The 19702-nt window shown below is 35.1% G+C and overlaps 1 protein-coding gene across 11 annotated transcripts in view; it reads right to left on the minus strand.

Moving 5' to 3' along the window:
* The window catches only part of NRXN1 (neurexin 1), a 667911-nt gene that overhangs the window by 578124 nt on the left and 70085 nt on the right, over nucleotides 1-19702 (minus strand). For 9 of the 11 annotated variants that reach the window (XM_066316362.1, XM_066316361.1, XM_066316355.1 and 6 more), the window contains exons 2-3: nucleotides 16831-16848; nucleotides 12224-12253 (exon numbers count right to left, since the gene is read on the minus strand). In XM_066316362.1, coding sequence (XP_066172459.1) covers nucleotides 12224-12253; nucleotides 16831-16848 — 48 coding nt within the window. The remainder of the gene's footprint in view (nucleotides 1-12223; nucleotides 12254-16830; nucleotides 16849-19702) is intronic. The other 2 variants (XM_066316365.1, XM_066316356.1) reach the window with 1 other exon arrangement.

The raw sequence follows: 19702 nt of genomic DNA on the forward strand, positions 1-19702 counted from the left end.
GGGAATCTGAATATTATAATCCAACTTAAATTATACAAAATTACCTAATTATAACTGCTGGAGGGTCTAGGGTTGTTTCTTGAATGGATTTTTTATGTTTTGTTGCTTTTTCCTGTCAATTCCTCTGCATCAGCCTTCAAACATACAATAGTATCCTCAAAGTGACATTTTAATATGCACTGTTCTCAAACACTTGCCAGAAATTAATTCCCTGAGAATACCAGATGCTGCTAGTTCTGAGGGTTGACACTGAGACCAAGGAGGAAGCAGCTCAGAATGTTTCTGAAGTGCCCACACTCACTGTGCAGCAGCACAGGAGGAACCAGGGGCAGGGATTTGCCACACATTTGGAGCCTGTTCCTCTGTAACACACCAGTATGGCTTGAACACAATCCAAAGACAGGGAAAAATAGCACTCAGCTTTGCCTTATCTGAATCCCACTTCTCAGTCTGAATCAGAATTCCTTATCCTACTTCCGTATGGCTTTTCCACAGAGTAAGTTCACTGATGACTGTATAAGTACCAGCTTCATTAAGGACACAGAGGCAAATTAGAAAACAAGGACAGATGTTCCAAAAGAGAGGTCTCCTCTTAGCTACACACAGAGATGCTTCCATAGTGTATATTAATAATTAGTGCATTAAAGAATAAGGAAAAAAATTATAGGAGAGACATTTTTCCCCATCCAAATGAATACGATATTTTTCATTTTCCCCAATGACATATATTCAGCTTCTTGTACATGTATTTGACCCATTGTTTTAATAAATTATCAAATAATAGGATGTCAATAACCCTGAGGCTGTTAAGTATACAAGGTGTGTAACTGAACACTAGTAATGAGGCATAGAAGATACCTCAAAAATTTGCTTTCCCCCTCCTCCCTGATATAAATTTCCAGGAAAAGGTCTGGATTTTTTTTAAACTAGAAATATCCTAACTCCGTTGAAATAAAGAACTCCCTAATTTTTTTAATCTGTTCTGAGAGAAACTACATAGTCCCGTTTGTCTTTTTGAATTTTAGCAAATAACAGGATCTTTTCCTGGCTACAGTAAAATGGAACATTAAGAAAGTGTTTGAAGTCTTCATGAATAAAGATAATTCTGATGTAGAATAATAAGTCCTTCAATAAAGTAGCCTATGATTCCATCCTCTTCTTTTGTGTAAGCATATTGCAGCTAAACAAGACTACTTAACTCTCAGTGAATATACATTTGAATGGTGAGGTTCAAAGAGAAACTAAATATTAGAATGCTGACTTCAGTCTTTAAATTAAAAGACTGGGTCTTATAAGTTTGAATCTTTCTTCTCTCTAATTCAGACCACTCTGTGGTTGCACTCTTATAGTTGCCCTCTAATTTATAACATTTCCTAGATTAAATCACAATTTCTATTCCTCATTTAATTTGCCAGTTTTGTATAAACATTTTTCCCTGTATGAAAGGGCAGATATGAACAGCTCCAGCTTTGCTGCACAAATAATCCACAACAATGTTTTTCCCAGGGTTTATCTGGCCAGTCACTGCATGACAAGGTAAGCTCATTTCTTACAGTATAACTTGAAGACCTCCAAAACCTGTTGCAAACGTGTTATGAGAACCTGTATAAAATAAAAATACTGAATAGCATAACACTCCTGAATATGAGATTAACTGCAGTATTCAATTCAAAGTATTCAAAATAAATAACCACAGCAAAATATTGAAGTTTGAGAAGGATTAATCTCCCTTTGATTCACACTTTGAGGTTTTCCCATGAAGGTGTTTCAGTTTTCATGTCACATCCTGGCTTAAGGGAATGCTTTGAATGATTTTTCCAGTTAGTCCACAAGGGCTTGACTTAGGGGAGCTCATTGACACATAATTCCACCAACACAAGAAACATGACAAAAGTGTCACTAATAAAGCAAAACTGGTGTGGCTCTTTCAATGTCTGACAATTTTCTTACATGTTACCACAGTAATTTTTCTCTTCTGTGTGATTCATAGGCTTCAAGGCCAGAAAGGTTGTTTTTTTATTATCTAGTCTCATTTCCTGAATAATACAAATTACAGGCTGTCAGCTAGTACATGAGAGACCTCCTCTTCAAGCAGTTTAATGGCTAAGAACCTAGTAAATGTATTTTTAGACTTTCTGAAGCCTGCTCTTCTGACTTGGGTCTCAAGAGTATGCCAACTAGGTAGAGGAGTATAGGCGCATCCTTGTCTCCCAAGGTGGATAATTAGCATGACCTAGATATATGTACATTTCTGAGAGTTATATGTACTTATGAAAAGCTATAGGGCTGATATACAGATCTTTTAGGTGTTTTGAAAAGGGAAATATTAATTAAAGTTTCATTTTGCTTTTATAACAGCTTGATAAATTCAGAACTCTCAAAAACCTGTTTCTTTAACAAGCCTATTCATTTCAGGGACAACCAAAATGAATAGTCTTGTTAGCATGGTATAACTATCAGCTATTTTAGAACACTGGATAAATATCAAATGCATGATTTTTCCTGGAAGAGAGAATAAATGACACATAATGACACATGAGTAATTTTTATTACATATTTGTCATTATATAAAGCATTATAAAACGAGATAGAGCCATTTCTGAGAGGTAAAGTGATGACCACAGCAGGTTCTATTTACCTGCTAATGTGACTATATTCTGAATATGGCTCCATGTATGTATGCTAAATGAGTATATGTTAATATAAATTGTTGAGGAATTTGTCCTTTAGAATTGTGAATGACTTACTGTGTTTTACTGCAGATATTCAGTGCTTCCCAATATTTTCAAAAGGAACACAGGAATTTATCCTATTCACAGTACCCTGAACAGCCCCTTGTTTGCTCCAGGGAAATATGTAACAGTAGACTAACAGTGGGACTCACGTAGCTTTTTGTAATGCTCAGAATATAGATTTGCCATAGATATTTTCCTGTCTCATACAGGATGCATAAAAGTTCTATGCAGATAAATATGTTGGTCAAATCTTGTTCTGAGATACTTTTACATTATTCTTTTCTGCAGTATAAATTTTCTTTCAGTATTACAGAGTCACAGTCATAGACAGTATTCTTATTTGAATAATTCACTGCAGAGAAGTATGAAGACAAAAAAGTCTGCTAAGAACATTAAAAATATCAGTGCATGACTGACACAGTCACAGCTGCAATTGTTGTGTTTGAAGGTGCATAATGATGCAAGAATTTAAGAACTTAAGAACTCAGAGGGATAACTGCAAAATTCATGGTGTTCAGAGGCATTTGGATGAAATGAAAGCACCAGTTCACTACTTGTACCCCAATGACGTAGGGGTGTTTGGGTAAATGAAGATTAAATTAAAATAGAACACTGACTCGTATTACTTTTGTGATGATGTAAACATACAGAAGTGTTACAGCTCAATATAATACAGGAAATTACACTTCTAAAATTAAAAATGTCATAACAACTAGTCAGCGGTTGCAGTTAATACAAATAATATCAAATACCCATTTAAAGAAGCATCCATTGATAGTGCAAATAGCATTGTCAAACAAGTATTTGTCTTTAAAACTAATTTATGCTTTGCATTGCACAGTTTCAATAGTAAAATCACAACATGTAAACATAATTTGCAATGGCGATTTGCAGATAAATGACTTTGGAGAGATTTTAAAAAATATTTCTTAGAGACTTGTAGAAATACTAAACATATCTTGTACGTACCTTGTAAGACCAAGTGGTTAAGCAGAGACATTAACTGAGAAAATCAAAAGACCATCTTGTATTACCAGCAAAATACCTGCAACATCCTTTTCCTGAGTTCAAAAGCACTTATCTGGCACCTTTTGATATAACTCACGTTCTTCCTAACAGAGAAACTTAAGTTAAATCAATTAGGAAATCAAGTAAATTCTGCCTGACTTCTGGTCTTAGAGAGAAATGTTACTATTGGTTGGGAATGGAGTCACGTAAATACCAATGCAGCTGTCATCAGGAACCCCTCAAGTTTTTGTCAGACAAAAGATGCTTCAGAAGCAGAGTATTAATGACCACAAAAAGAGAGTTAGCTTCCTTTCCTTTGGGTGGATACTCCTGGAAATGGAATAACCCTGGCTCATGATATGAAATTCAGGACAGACCTGTTAGCTAAGGGTAACCCCAATGAACATTTTCCAGACTTATACTCACTTAATGCTGAATTTTGCTTTCCAGGCAGACTCCTCTCTGTCTGAAGAATATGTAAAAGCAGATGAAAGGAATTAGACTCAGCTGCTTTTCTTTCCTCCCACCCCCAATACAGAGAAGCTACTGAAGTCAATGCTGTGATGCCAGCCATGCCAGGTGTTCTGTGGTAGCCTCTTGTTATCCAAGGTTGCTTCTATACAGCTTTTTTAGTTGCCAGTGAATCAGTCCAGATGTTTCCTTTCTTTAAAGAATAAATGTCTACTTTGAGCAGGAAAAAAAGTGTACCAGAACCTCTAAGTCATAGAAGCAAATTACAAAAACTGTCTTTAAATGAAACGCAGTGTTGATCAGAAAATGGTTCTAAGTGGGTGCCAATAGAAAAAAACCTCTTGCCCTGAATATAGATTTAATGAGGAAGAAAGGACTCCTTTCACTAGAATAAATTCATTCAATAAAAAGATTCAGTCACTTTTGTTTCCTCCCAAGCCTGAAAAAAACCCGTATCTGGATAACAGGTTGGTATCTATGAAAACGATTAAAAGAATGATAAGGGCAGAATTTCATAGCGAAATCCACATTCCATGCTCCATACTCATTTCCTATTAGAGCCATCCTTTATGCTCCTGAACTTCCCAGTCCATTGCACTATTTCACTCTTCTGCTTAATTGCTGTAGGTGGACCCTGAAGTAAATACAGAAAGCTACCTTCAAGTAATTAGGAATATGAGGGTTAAAGAAATCTTTGAAAATCAAGAAAGAGGTATATTAGTAGCAACAGTGAAAATAATATTGTTTAACTAAAAAAGTTTAAAGATGATTTGGTAATTCAAATTTCTGTCTTTTCTTAGTATCTTAACATGTTATTAGCACCAAAGAAAATTTCTGTAAAGAGCAGGTTAAGAAATTTGTATGCAACATTCTTATTTATACAAGAACAATTGATTCTGACCTGACTATTTAAATATTTTTTGATTTCTTTGCAGGGAGTTCCTCTTGGTAGACAAATATCATTATAATGTGTATTTAAAGAGCATAGAGCATAGTCCCCATTTTCAGTTATACCAGTACAATTTTAGAGTGGTCTTCTTAGGAGTTCTTTGCATCCATTTGATTTAGTTTCTTTAGAAAGTGTGATAAAAAGTTTAGTCCAGAATTTTGTAATCCTGCATGTAGACAAATCTTAGAGATGTTTGAAAATACTCTTCCTTGGGGCTCTAATTTCTTTCCACTTAGCTGGTGAAACTCCACTGAGCGTGATTGATTGGATTAATGTTAAAATCAGCTGAGACTTCTGTTCTGAGTGAGATGTGCAATGATTTCCAATTACATTTGATTTTCACTGAAATAATAGAAATTAGATTATTTTGAGCTCATTTGTTTAGTTTCTCTTGAATATTTCAAGGACTGAATTTTATCCTAGGAAGATACAGTGCAATCTTAGGGTGAAACTGAAATCTTTAGTGTCACTCTGCTGATGCATTTGGCTCACAAGGAGGTTCAACGATATTCCAATACACCTCTCTCAAATACCTGTTTCATTGGAAATGTCTATGAAAAATGTACAAAGCCCTCATGCAGTTTCACTGTGTGAAAAAGATAGAGACTGTTGCAGCTTTAAATTATCATTTTCTATGTAGATTTGCACATGCACTAAAAGAAAAGTTTGCTTTAAGGAAGAAATTCTAAGTTTACCTATTTCTTTTTGCTTACCTGCTGCCTTTTTTTTTTCACCTGTTCAGAGTGACAGCTTAACTGTTTTCCATCCTCAATAAACCCCCTCATACTTTTTGGCCTGAAATACATATTCTTCATCTTGAAAGAGCTTTAATATTGTTTTGAAAGGTTCTCTGTCAGCATGCTCATCTTCTGGATAAACCTATGCTCAAAGTGGAGCCTTGTGCTGAGAAAGCCAACGCCTTACATACATACTATCACCTACCACAATGTTTACTGGACCCAGCAGAAATCTACACATTTGCAAATATAACATTTTTTACATTAAATCCTTCAGAGTTACACATTCATTGTCTTTCCTCAGAATCCTAAGAAGTCTATGAAAAATGCACACATTACATGATAATTTTGAGTGACATCGGAATGATTCAGAACATGAAAAATTCTTTATTTTCATGGTGGTAAGCAACTAGAACTCTTGGTGTAGACTGGACATTACCATGTGGTGGTTTCATTTTAAAATTAAGTGTGTTCCCCTTTCATCAGAAACTTTTCTTGATATTTGTGGCAGGTCCTTACAATTTCTTTTCATACTGCTGATGAGGAATCAGCCACCTCAGATAGAATTTTGAGTATGTGCGTCTCAAGAAAGAGTTTGCATTTCTGTTCCTGATGTTGGTTGGTTTCTTCTCAGCCATGTACTTCAGATAGAAAACTTCTTCAGCAGCCTTGTTCTGCTGCAATTTTTTTTCTCCTTGAGGACTGTTAATTGATCATATTTCAACATAAATTTGAATCTGCAGCTTCAAATGTCAATATTTCAGGGTTGCAGGGCATCACCCACTGAAGTGCAAGGAAATTACTTGCTTCAATGCATCACAATAAACACTTAGTATATAGTTCATTATGACATTCAACCAAAATTTGAACATATTGATCATAAAAATATAAGGATAGTACAAATGTTTATCATAACACATATTTGTAGGCATGGGTTATACACAAAAACTTAGTTGTAATAGTTTGGGTGAACAGCAGCCTTTCTTTAACTATACTGACAAGATTCTTTAGAAAAAAAGAATTCCAGAAGAGATATGATGTGTACTTTGGAGGAATTTGAGAAACTTTATATTTAAATTTCCTTAATTTATTAAAAAATTGTAATGCTTATTATAAATAATGGCAATTTTATAGAGATTACTTTTAAAATTCTTATGCTGATAATTTTGTAAGTTTTCCAAGACTTTCAAAATGTCTTGGACTTGTTAAATGGAGGTTAAATTTTTAAACCTTGTTGATTTGTTCCTTTTTATCAGTAGAAGCAACTATAAGATTGAGTGGGGAAGCTCAAATTACCCATTCTTCTCCTGTAATGTCATCAAGAAACAATTTCAATTACCACACCCTGGCAACCTCATTGTGTGTCAAACCCTTACACTACCTCACTTCAGTTCTAGGAGGGAGTCTTTCCAACCAGCTGCTATCACCTAGGATATATAACTATGTGAACAAGTCCAGACAGTCAGGAATGTCCTCCATCCATGGTTTTTGTTTGCCAGACAAAAGTCAGCTGCAGCCGAGAAGGCATGAAACTGAATTCATGTCAACAGGCACTGAGCCAAAAATAAGGAGCTGAGCTTTGAGTCCAGGGCTGTACCAAAATATTTACAGGGTTTCTGGACTGCTGGGGGCTTGGGTCAGGAAGGCTGGGCTATGGGTGTCTCTCAGGCCCACTCAAGCAACACACACAAAAGCACATGAGGAGAGGACAGGCGTTTCAACAATCTGCAAGAGATCTGATAGTGCAAGAAGCCAAGACCTTTTTAGTTCTTCAAAACCAGAGCAAAGATAAAAATCATTACAGTAAGAAGAACCTGTGGTTGCAGGAAGGTCAATGACTGAATTCCACACAGTTTGATGTTAGGGGAGATTACTGGCACAAGGTAAGAATTGTGTGGCATGACACAAGCACTACATAATTACTTAATTATTTATATACCACTTTTATGCTCCTGATTGTTTAAGGATTTATTTTATTTTTCAGTGCTCTATTTTTCCAGCTGTCAAATGAATTGTGTGATTGATAATTAAAACATTAGTGGTTTCACTCTGGTGTAACAGATATTGTATGATAGCGCGTGCAACAAAAAACTTGCTCCCTTTTTTCAAGGATGTTGATATTTACATAAATTGCCATTCTGAAGTCTTTCTTCAGCATTTATACACAGCATAACAAACACCAGCACATCAAAAGTCTGCAATCTAATACAATAAATTGCAGTTGTACTATCAATCTTTTCGTAGAAACACTTATTGCTCAGCTAGCCAACATTTAATAGTTTTTTATGAACTTGAGTGACTCATGTATAATTTAAAGCTGCACATAATCTCTAAAATAATATAACAGGAGTATGAACATGGTATACAGGTACAGAATGAGTAATATATATAGTCAAAAGTACGATAACTACATATAAAATATATATAAGCTTAAGAGAATGCAGTATAAAAAGGAAGTAATACATGTCACTCATAGTTTCTGAATTATAAATTCCTTCCATTGCTCACCAAAAGAATATGAAAAGGAGAGGACGAGATTTTTTTTTTTTTTTAATAAAGAAATTGAGTGTTTTGCATTAGTTGGCATGTAGGTTTAGTTGTATTACCATTCATCACAAAATAATCCTGCATGACTTTGATGAGGTAAGGTCTATAGCTGGAAATGGGTTTTAGACCACATCCAACAGTTGGAGAAAGCAGAAAAAATTTGTTTGGGCACAAATTTGTTTGGGCAAACAAATCTATCTGTTATGAACAGTAGATTTCAGGTTTGCTTTGAATTCCAACAATTTCTCTGAATAGCATTTTCAAGTGGTCTAACAAAAACATCAACACCTTTTACAAACCTTACCTTGCCTATGTCTTTACACCATTAGAGCTGTGACAATCCTGCTGCTAAAGTTCTATACAGGTAGGTTTTTTCCAGGGGATGAAAAAGGAATTCCTGAATATTTCTTAATATACAGTGCTTGTCAGAAAATAAACAAATGCCAGTATAATTAAAAGACTGGAGATCTTTCTAGAATTAGGCATAGCATCTACAGGGAGTAATTTGTGGGGAGATTATCCAGAGTATCCCAATTTAGATTTACAACTAAATGACAAACATCAGGGGCCTTATGAGATGGCACTGAACTTAGAATTGCTTGCCCAGTTGGAGAGGCTGCCTTGTCTTCTCCTTTCTCTGTCAGCACCAGGTCCCTACCTTGTTAACAACTTCCCCTAATTCTGAAGATATGCTGATTTTATTTTTGCTTCTCCAGTATCCGAAAGAATAGCTACACAATTAAAGGAGATGGTGATACTTCAGTCATTTATACTATTCAGGACAAATCACATTGTAATGCTTCTTAAAAGTGTTTCATTGCCTATATTTCCAAAATAAGATTAATTCATTATATAATCACCCAGAATTTTGCAGTTACGGCTCTCGCATACTTCTCAACACATGGAACTTATAACAAAGGTGTTTCCTTTTTTTTGCCTTCATTCCTTGCCATCACTCTCCTAATTTTTTATATTGTCATGTGTTACAAATGTGTGTTATCACAACTGTTTCACATGTTTCAGTACCACATGTTTCAGGATAGTTAACAAAATGAGGCTGTTTTTTGCTGGTTGAGGATATGGCTAAACAGTGAGGAATATTTTCTGTTACAAGCAACTTTTTATATGTGTTGGTACATGTATATACACCGTCCATCAATTTGAACAAATAGACACCATTATATGAGCAGAAGTACTGTGATTCACAAAACATAGTAATGATTATTTCTATATTAAATGGATAAATCTAATAAAAAGCAAAATATGAATGAAAAAATGTAGTCAAATGATTAGATGATTGGTGACTGGTGTTTAAATTATGTTACATTATTGAACACACATTATTGCACATATGTACATAATTGCAAATTAAATGTAGCTAATATATACAGGCATTTTTTAAATATAGTTGTTAAAACTTTAAAAAATATCGAAGTCTAAATGTTGCACAATGCTTGAAAAATTTCTGGTTTGCTAAAAATCTGCTCTCCGTGTCAGCTACTATTCATTATAAATATTAATAATATTTATATTTTAAATTATTTCCTACAAAATAACCTTTGGTGTTGTGCAGACTACATAATTTATTCTATGTACAGAACAATCTAGAAAAATAATTCTGAATTACTAATAAAAAATTATCTATAGTGTCAAGGTTCACTTAATAAAATATGTCATTTTAAGGTAACTGCAACCAGGATATCTACTGATTAGGAATAAGATAGTAATAAGTAATAAGGAAATCATGCATACTAGGTACTGTTAAGGAACAAAAGGATCAGTCATGCAGCAAACGAGACAAAATGATCCCATAAAACAAAGAAATCAGCATATTGTTTTTCATACTTGCTCAAAATATTTCCTAAGAAAGAAGACTTAGAGCTCCAGAACACACACAACCCTTTAAATGGTATCCCACCTATACAGGTACAGCGTCTTTCCAGGTGGTCTGACATGAAGAGGAATGGGACACTACAGACTTGTATTTACAGTCTTTGTATCACGTGAACTTTCCATGTCTATATGGAAACACTAAATCAGCCAAGACACCAACAAACCTGGAAGTTTGGTTCTAATTTAATCAGTTAGGAAAATACGACCACGCAGACTGGATTTCTGATTTCTACAAGGAAAAGGCACCCTCTGACAAATGCTTAAGATTAATAGAACTGTATTATTCATCATATGTAACAGAGATTAAATGACTTTTAATGATCAGCTTCTTATCATAAAAATATATTTTCACAATGCCTGTGAACAAGTGTTCTTGTAGCAAAACTGGATGTTTATTCATGGAGGAAAAAATCTTGCCCCTACTGCTCTGTTTCCTCTGGGAGAAGGGAAGTAAACATGGCTGGTATTCTTTACATAAAGAAACAAACAAAATAAAAATATCTGAAAGAAACCCCACACCACTCTTTGGCTTTTATTCTTCCTCATTCTTTTGTCCAATTCATATCTCAGATATGCTCCAAGTGATTAATATAAAACGAAACTCTCAGGGCAAAGTCTTGTTAAAGTTAGTGCTATTCCGATGTAAAACGTACAGCAAGCTGTGGACTGACCCTGCACAGATTATCTCCAGAGACTCTCTACTGAACAACATCACACCTTTTTCCCTGTGTCTGATGGTTTAGACTACAGCTCTTTGAGAACAGAAAAAGGCATACCTCAAAATGTGGTTGTTATTTCTTCCTGAACACATCCTATATCTGTAACCTTTTTTATCACTACCAAAGCTTTACATCTCTCACAAAACCAGGAAACAAACTTAAAAAATGGTCAGCCTGTACTTTAGGATAATTCTCCTTACCTTGATATCCATGAAATATTTACTGTAAGAATATACCTACCTTATGTTATCAGTGAAAAATCTTACATTTACTTGCATTATTTATATATACAATAAAGTATACTGATGACATTAAAAATAAAGAAAATCATGTAATACCTTTACTTTTACCTATGTATTTGGTGAAATGGTTCCATGAAGAAAGCATTTCCAGACAAAAAGAGAATAAAGAGGAGAGAAACAACAGTAAGAGTCATGAGTACATGTAAATGCAATAGTATCTGAACATGAAGAGACAAAATATAAGGTAAGTGTCTGAAGACAAATGGAGATGCAGTCAGTGTCTTATTAGGAATTTAGTTTATTTCTTCCCAATCATGTACATGCAGAGAAACACAGAAATAACCCATGCTAAGACAAGAAAGATTGTCACAAAGGTAAAATGGACAATGGTTAGGAGGAAAAAAGTCACTGGTTTTGTTAGGTAGCAAAATTGTACTCTCAGCATTCCAGAAGCCAGGAGCAGGTGCTTTCTGCCCATTTCCAATCAGCCATGCATTAATGCAAATGACTCTTCAATGTGTACAATGTTACAAGAGGAGCATCTTCTTTCAGGAGCTATCTGTAGAGTGGTCTTGCACTTTGTTAATCTTTTATAGGATCACCCATATTTGATAAATACACAGAATTTTCTTAATCGCTTTCCTTTTTCTCTCACCTCTTTTTAGTTATTGCATTACAAGAGGGGGAGTTGACGAGGCAGGAAGGACAAAAGCTTACAGAGCAAACAAAAAAAAATCAAAATCAAAACAAAATAACAACAAAAAAAAATAAATAATAAGAAGATGTGACCAAAACCATGTGTTTCTTTGCAGCCAAAGACAGCTTTCAAGCATTTGCCCATCAGTTGCAGTGATGGATTCAAAGCAGCTACAGAACAAGAAGAAACAATGAAAGCAGAGTGGAAAAGGAACAGAGCCCATACCTTGGTCGCCCATCATCAGGTGCGCCAGACCTTGAAGGGAAACAAGAGCACAGTCAGCAATGAACAAGGGAGCACAGGAAGGTGGTGTTGTCACATTGACAAAAATGTTTTGTGACAGGCATCTGTTTCCTATAAGATGTCTGTATCACAGAGGGAAATCAAAGAGCATTTTTCAACCACTGGTTGGAATGCTTTGGGCTACAAGTAACAGAACTGCAATTCAAACACCGGGTGTTGTTTAATTGTGTATTTTTTTCTGTGCAGTATTTGCAACGACAGAAAATAACAAAATGCTTTCAAATCCAACCAATTCCTTAAATAATCCATCTGTCTTCATATATTCTGATTATGTTGCTTTGAACACTTTGCTGAGAGGACTTCCTGTCCTCTACATATGAAATAATGTTTAAACCCTGGAGAAGTTTAAACCTGAAAAATGGGCTGGGTCTGATCTTTTTCCCCTCATAAAAATGAGCATTTCAGGTAATTAAATAAAATTTCTTCATCACATTGAAATGATAATGCGAAGAATGTCTCCTTATTTGTGTGAAATGTGACAGTAGAATGAATTGTTCCAGAGAAGGCAAATTATTACATATGCAATATAAAATACATAGTAATAAAGAAAATTTAAATGACAGCTTCTTCAACTGCTTCATAAATCTGTGAGAAATGGATTTTGCTTTATACTCGTATTGTGAGATTAAATCCCATCACACCAGAATAGGTCTAGTGACATTTCAAAGCAGATGTCCATAATGATAATCACTCATCCAGAGCCAAATTTTGTTACTCTTCAAGGAAAAATATTCATCTTTTTTTAATTCATGATAATAAAATGATACTTAAATCTCACTGAATATAATGTGATGTTGGGAGAGTATTTTTCTTAGATATATGAAGGTTTTCGATTTTTTTATGTCTGATTTAAAAACCAGGCTTATTCTTGTTGAATTTAGCTGTTTTAGGATCCATTTCAGAAGTTACTGGTTGTTCATGTGTTAAATGTGCTCCTCTTCTCAAAAAGCCATACATTATTTTCTTAATTGCAATTAATTGAAATTAATTCACACAAAGAAGGTGAGCAATAAAATATCCTGCTCTTTATTGGAAAGCAGACTTCCTAGAGAGAAAGTTTCTGTGATTTCTAATTCACAAGGAAAATTAGGTGCACAAATGACTCACGCTACTTGGGGGTAGTGCAAAGAAGATACTCCTGACTGCAATCAGTCTAAATGATTAGTCTTTTATCAGTTCCAAATCTCAAGTGATGTTCCAAGTAGACGAACAATGGTTTTGTTGGATTATTGCTTTTTAATGTCACCCATTTTAGATGAGTAGTTAAAGTGAAGGGCCTGATGTGCCTCATCTCTTGTGCAATAAATTCTGTTTCCAAATACAGAGCTCTGCAGCTGGTGGGATTACCTGGGGCTCACAGCAATGTAAACGAAAGCTGACTGCGATCCTGAAGGGCTGCCTGCATCAGCAGTGCTTGGGAAACATCACACAGCTGTACTGGCAGTTTGCAGCTTGTGAAGGAGAATAGAAATGTTTTCATGGGTGTTCTTTCTCTGTAAGTGTTGCTGCAAGAGAAGCTTGCTGGATATACAGAGTATAAAGACCAGGTGATATTTTCTAATTAATTCTTTTAGTGCTGGGTGTCCTTGCCTGGATCTTCCTGCCACATGGCCTTTTGGAAGTATCAGTTTCTTGTGATTGACTGATTTGTCTTTTGAGTTTTAACTTTTGGTGCTGAAAACTACAGTTAGAAATCTCAGACTTTTGACTTGACCCTAACTGTATTTGATGAAGGAAAATTGAAACCACTTGAACACTGCAACACATTTTTCTTTAATTAAACAGTGACTTTTCAGCCACTACTTTATATGAGATCTTTCAAACAAATCACTGCCCTGTCTCCCAGGGGCATGCAAAGGTGATCTCTTACTAGCTCACATTTACATATGAACTTGATAGCTATCCAAACCTAAACAAAAGTCTAGCTTCAGATTATCGCTGCTTGATAGCTACTATTTTTGTTAAAATGATATGTGAAATTGGTCAGCTGCAAGTAGATGAACATAATTAAAAAAAAAAAAAAAAAAGCAGAAGTACCTCTTGAAAACATAATAAAAAACTACTTTAATTTTAAGAGTCACTCAATGTAAAAAGGCAGTCAAGTGAATGTAAAATACATACACTGCTCAAACCAATCATTTACCAATTGAAAAATTCAGTACTACTCAAGACACTGTATTTTGTTTCACTCTTTGTGTTACTTTATTTGCAAGCAGTAAGGTCGCCTATACTTCCTTGCTAAAGGCATGTGATGATACTTACCTTATTTTATACTTTTGCAATCTATGGATGAAGGCTATTGAAGAGTGAAGAATTACTAGTACTGTACCTGTTCATTCCACAGAGTGGTTTAAAATGATACAGCTAAATCTGCCACGATATTAATCACTGCTAGATTTGCAAAATGAAAGTCTGCTTATATTAATTAGACCTGGGAAGTTTTACCCTTAAGTAGCCTCATATAGGCATCCCATACATTGAAAATACTCATTTGTGCACCATTACTTTAATTTCTTTGTGAATTAGGAATTCAAGATTTAGAAGGAATCCCTCACATGTGATCCACTCCAACTCTCTCCTTAGCATGGCTCTCAGAGGAGAGAGTTAAGGAGTACAGGGTGGCATAGTGGAAGGTGATATGAAGATAGGATATTGTCATAGTTTGGTGTGTGAGTTCCATGCAGAGCACAGGCCAAAAACAAAATTTAAACGTGATAAACCTGCAGTGAAGGTATTAAAATGTACAACCTCAGTAAAATGAAAACACAGTAGCCTTTTTTTACTAACAGGATATATAAAATTGTATACTACATATTTCTCTTGCTTATATCGCCTAATTCACAGAGATGCTCAGATATCACAGAGATCAAAGATGAAAAATTTTAACTCAGATTTCAAAGTGTGCTTTGGATACACAATTCTATGCTTCCATTTTTTACATATTCATGCTTTGTAACTTTAATGTATGCGTAAGTATCCAGACCTGCTTTGGAATAAATTTAAGGTGGCAGTTTTAAGTATTAGGTTCTGGTAAAGTCTGGATTAACTGTTATCTTGCTGTGCATAAATGAATTTGTGAAATGCAACTGAACCCGCTTATCTAGTTATACTGAACCTAATTCAAATTTTGTTGACACGAGTAAGAGTTTTATGCACAGATCAAATACAAGATTAGGTAGTTATTTCTAGGCTTTTACATTTTTCAGCTAGAATTTCTATCCCAGTGTTGTTGAATACATTTTTATCTCACAATGAAAATGAAATTTTGTTGATGTGTACAAGCATAACAGTGCCCACAAGTAAAGCACCAGAATTATTTGAATTTTCCTTTTCTTTGGGAAAACATATATATTAATAAAGTTGCCGAGCACCATCCATCTGTGTGCTTAATCTGAGCACCTGTCTTCACCCTTTAATACAGCAGCATAGAGAAATGAAGCACCAGCACTTCAAGGGTTCTTGAGAAAACCACCCCTGAACAGGCAGACAGTGGCTCATGGTGAGCTGAAACCTGAATGAACTCAGGCCCCAGAGTGGCTCACATGAGCACCCTGGGTCAGAGTCATTTCGGGACAGTCAATTTACATATGAGTCAATTTACAAAGTCCTTGCTTTTAAAATAGCTTTTAAAATATTGGAATGAAATAAAATAAAAGCAATTTTTCAGTTCAGGTAGGTAAGCTAATTTTTTCAAATACAAAATCTTTTTTATCCAGTATGCAAAGATTCACCCCAGAGAGATTTTTAAAGATATTTGCACATAAAAAAAGCACCTGAACTTTTTGGCTTATAAGCAAAAACACGTTAAAACTATCATATATTTGCATGCTTTACCAGCTAATAGACTTACTTACCAATATTCAGGATAGATGGCATTTTGCCTTAGTTTCCACTGCCCTATGCCAGACTTTTTTTAAAGGCTCTTAATTACGTAACAACAAAATTATTAAAATCACATGCTGCTTCTTTCATAATGTCCAAAAGGCAAGTGCATTATGCTGAAAAGTTAAGACAGAAAACCTTTTTTCCTAAAGCTTTGTGCTGTAAAGAATATTGGAGTAAGCAACGTTTGTGGTATTAAAGAGAAAAGCGCTTTCCATTTTCCTAAGCAATTAAAAGATGGGAATTTAACATGCATTACCATCTTATTGGGAGGATTTAGGTTCCACATTGATGAGACAAATAGTTTCTAGAAGTGTTTTTCATACAGAACATGGGAAGAAATGAGTACTGCAAATCTGCAGAAAGATTTTTTGGATATGGTGTCAGTCACATGAGTACAAGTCCTATTGTTTCAGGGGGGATATTCTGGAATTAAAGCAATAAGGCCAAGGAGCTTTGCTTGTGTTCTGTATGAAAAAATAAATTACACTTATTTAATATACTTTTATACCTTTATGGGGGAAAAAATACAACTTACCGTACTGAATGATATGTGTACTTTTATAACATTAAGCAGAAGGAAAATAAACCCCACTGGACAGAGGGGAAAAACAAGAGCTTAGGAAAATAAGGTAGAAAGCACCCACCTTCCACATAGTTGTCTTCTGTAAGCACATAACAGGGAAGGAGAGAAAAGGAAAACATTCATTAAGCAGCATGCAGACTGGAACTTGCCATTGCATGTCTTTATCATGCAAGGCATCAAACACAACATGCAAGTGCTCCATTGCTATAATCCAGAGGGAAAAAACAAAAGCACCAGGGAAGCAGTGTTTCCTCCACTTAACAAAATGTATGTGATATGAAACAAAATACTCTTGCCAAAGTGCAAACACTGTACAGGATTTAGTGCAGCTCTTTGTACATGCAACTATTATTACTGCTAGTTATTGATCATTTTGTAATCTTCTTGTAAGACTTTTATAACTATATATTTTTAAACCACCAGTCATTTGTGATAGGGATTCTAAATTCATTTGGTTCTACTTTCCCACTCTGAATTTTCCTGGATGATGAAGTAGATGATTTTAAACTTCAGATAACTTAAATTCTTGAATATGCTGTGAATATGTTACCACAGGCAGCATGGCTGATCCTGCAGTCATTGGAGAGACACTCTTGTCAAATCTCCAAATCTAGCAGGGAAAAAGTGGAACTTAATCTGGGTGGAGTAACTCAAAATTCTTGGATCACGTCCTACAGAATTAGTCAGCATCAGAATATTGCATACTGTAAAAAACCAATCAATTCTCTGCTTGGTACAGCCAGCAAAGGCCACAGCAGTGCCAAGGATGGGTTCTGCTCCCCGATTAGATCAAAGGGCATTTTGCCTAAGGAAAGGTAGCTATCAACAAGCAATGATGTGTACCACTGTTCATACCCAACCCAACATCAATATGGAGTACAGGAAAGGAGGTTCTCCCAAAGCTTACGAAGCAAAAGGGCACTAGGATTTGAGCCTCAGTTAGTAAAGTGGACAGAATTTAAAGCTGAGAAACACTCTCAGTGTCCTAAAAGTCATGTTAGTGTCTATAGCCCTCTGCTACTCCACTGGGGAGGTGATTTTGAAGGAGTATTTCTGTGCCACCCATTATGATCCTGACTGAGGAGGGGATAGGAGAGAGAAAATGGGAAAGGTAAAATAATGAAGGAAAACCATCACAAAAGTCAAGGAAATGGATGGTGTAGAACCAACAAAGAGACAGGGAAGGGTGACAACACAGCAGTCTGACTGCCTGGGAGATTTCTTGCTGCAGTTCATGTCATCTCCACCAGCTCTTCCAGGGGAGGGAGCACATAGAAGCCACTGCAAATTGAAGGCCAGTTCTGCCCTTATTGGTCATATCTCATGGAGTCATCCCATAGAAACAATGCCTCTTCATGTGACCATGAAACTGAACTAATTTTGATATATTGTAACCCAATAAAAAAAATAAGAAAACTAGTTACACAGAACTGGGCTTAATGAATTTTTTAAGCACAGCCATTTCCTCCCAGAATGTGTCACTTATCATCGTCAGAAGCCTTTATATGTTAATGCCAGAAAGCAATGAAAAAGATCATCAAAACTTGACAGTATTCCAACAAATAATTTGAAAAGATTATCATTTTAAAAATAATAACTGCTATAAATTATTAGCAATAAGGGTTTAATGTTTAGTTATATTATAGATTTAGATATTATAGATTTCTTTTCTCATTCGCACACTCTAAATCAAGAAATAGAATAAAATTCTCTGAGATGATGAGGAACACCCAGTTTGACAAGACAGATAGTATGTTCTACACACAATGTAAATAGGAGTGATATTTGGAGTGGCTCTTAGCAAAATTTTTCTGGAAAAGCCTTCTACCTTTAACTGCATACAGTAATTTCCTTTCTTTAAGTAAAAAAAAAGCCCCACTCAAACTCAATGAAAAATAAATTACTTATTTCAATTGTTGTATAACTTCAGGCTCTTTCATCTTATTCTGGTTATCACAGTGCTGGTATATTGCAATACCAACATTGCTATGGAGTTCTTTTTGATTGCCACAGCTTAACACAATTTTTAAAAACCAGCATATGAACTTGCTGACAGGCCAATTCAGTTCTTCATGATGTCAGGCTCAAAGAAAAGGGTTCTGAAAATGACACCATAGGCAAGATCAGATGGTTAAACTCATCTGGCTACAGGGTTTAACATATTTTATTTTATATCATGAGACCTCCTCTTAGCAATAATCAGTATGCCTTTTTTGGTGACTTTCACCAGAAAGATTTATACTAGCTGAGCAGCTTCCCCTAAATATCTGATTGATTAAACTTTTAGTGATAGCAAGTTAAGCTGTCAAAACATTTTGAATCAAATAAAATGGAAAAAGTCGAATTCCCACTCTGTGAATTAAACAGTGTTTATCACCAAACTCCTATGCACTAATAAACAGCAATGAAAATTCATTCCTCCATAGGATTTTGTCATGGTAAGTTAAATCATCTTAAACAGTTTTGCAATCTAAGAAAAAAATTAGTTCAGCTTCTTTATGGTACTTTATAAGGATTTTGCATCAGATTAGTATTGAGCACTTTAATTAAGGTAGCTTGTTTTTGATGGCTGATATATTTCCGTATCACTAACACTTCACCTGGCTTTCATGATATCTATTTCGTAGGCATGGCCTATTCTTGTTAGCAAAATCTAAAAAGCCAGAAGGCCCAAATTCAAGCCTTGCTTTTTATTAGTTTTGCTTACTCCAGTCATTTTAAAACAAACCAAAACAACAAAAACAAAAACAAACAAAAACCCAAACAAACAAACAAACAAACCAAAAAAATAAAAATTAAAAAAAAGAAAGATCATTAAAAGCCATGTATAGTATCAAGTTGCAGTTCAGAGGGAGCAAAATTTTCCTCATTTAAATCAGGAGTAACTGCATTTATGTCATTAGATTTGCATTGGTGTGAAATTTCTGTACCTG

The sequence above is a fragment of the Sylvia atricapilla genome, chromosome 3 (assembly GCF_009819655.1).
Source record: "Sylvia atricapilla isolate bSylAtr1 chromosome 3, bSylAtr1.pri, whole genome shotgun sequence".
In the NCBI taxonomy this organism is placed as follows: domain Eukaryota; kingdom Metazoa; phylum Chordata; class Aves; order Passeriformes; family Sylviidae; genus Sylvia; species Sylvia atricapilla.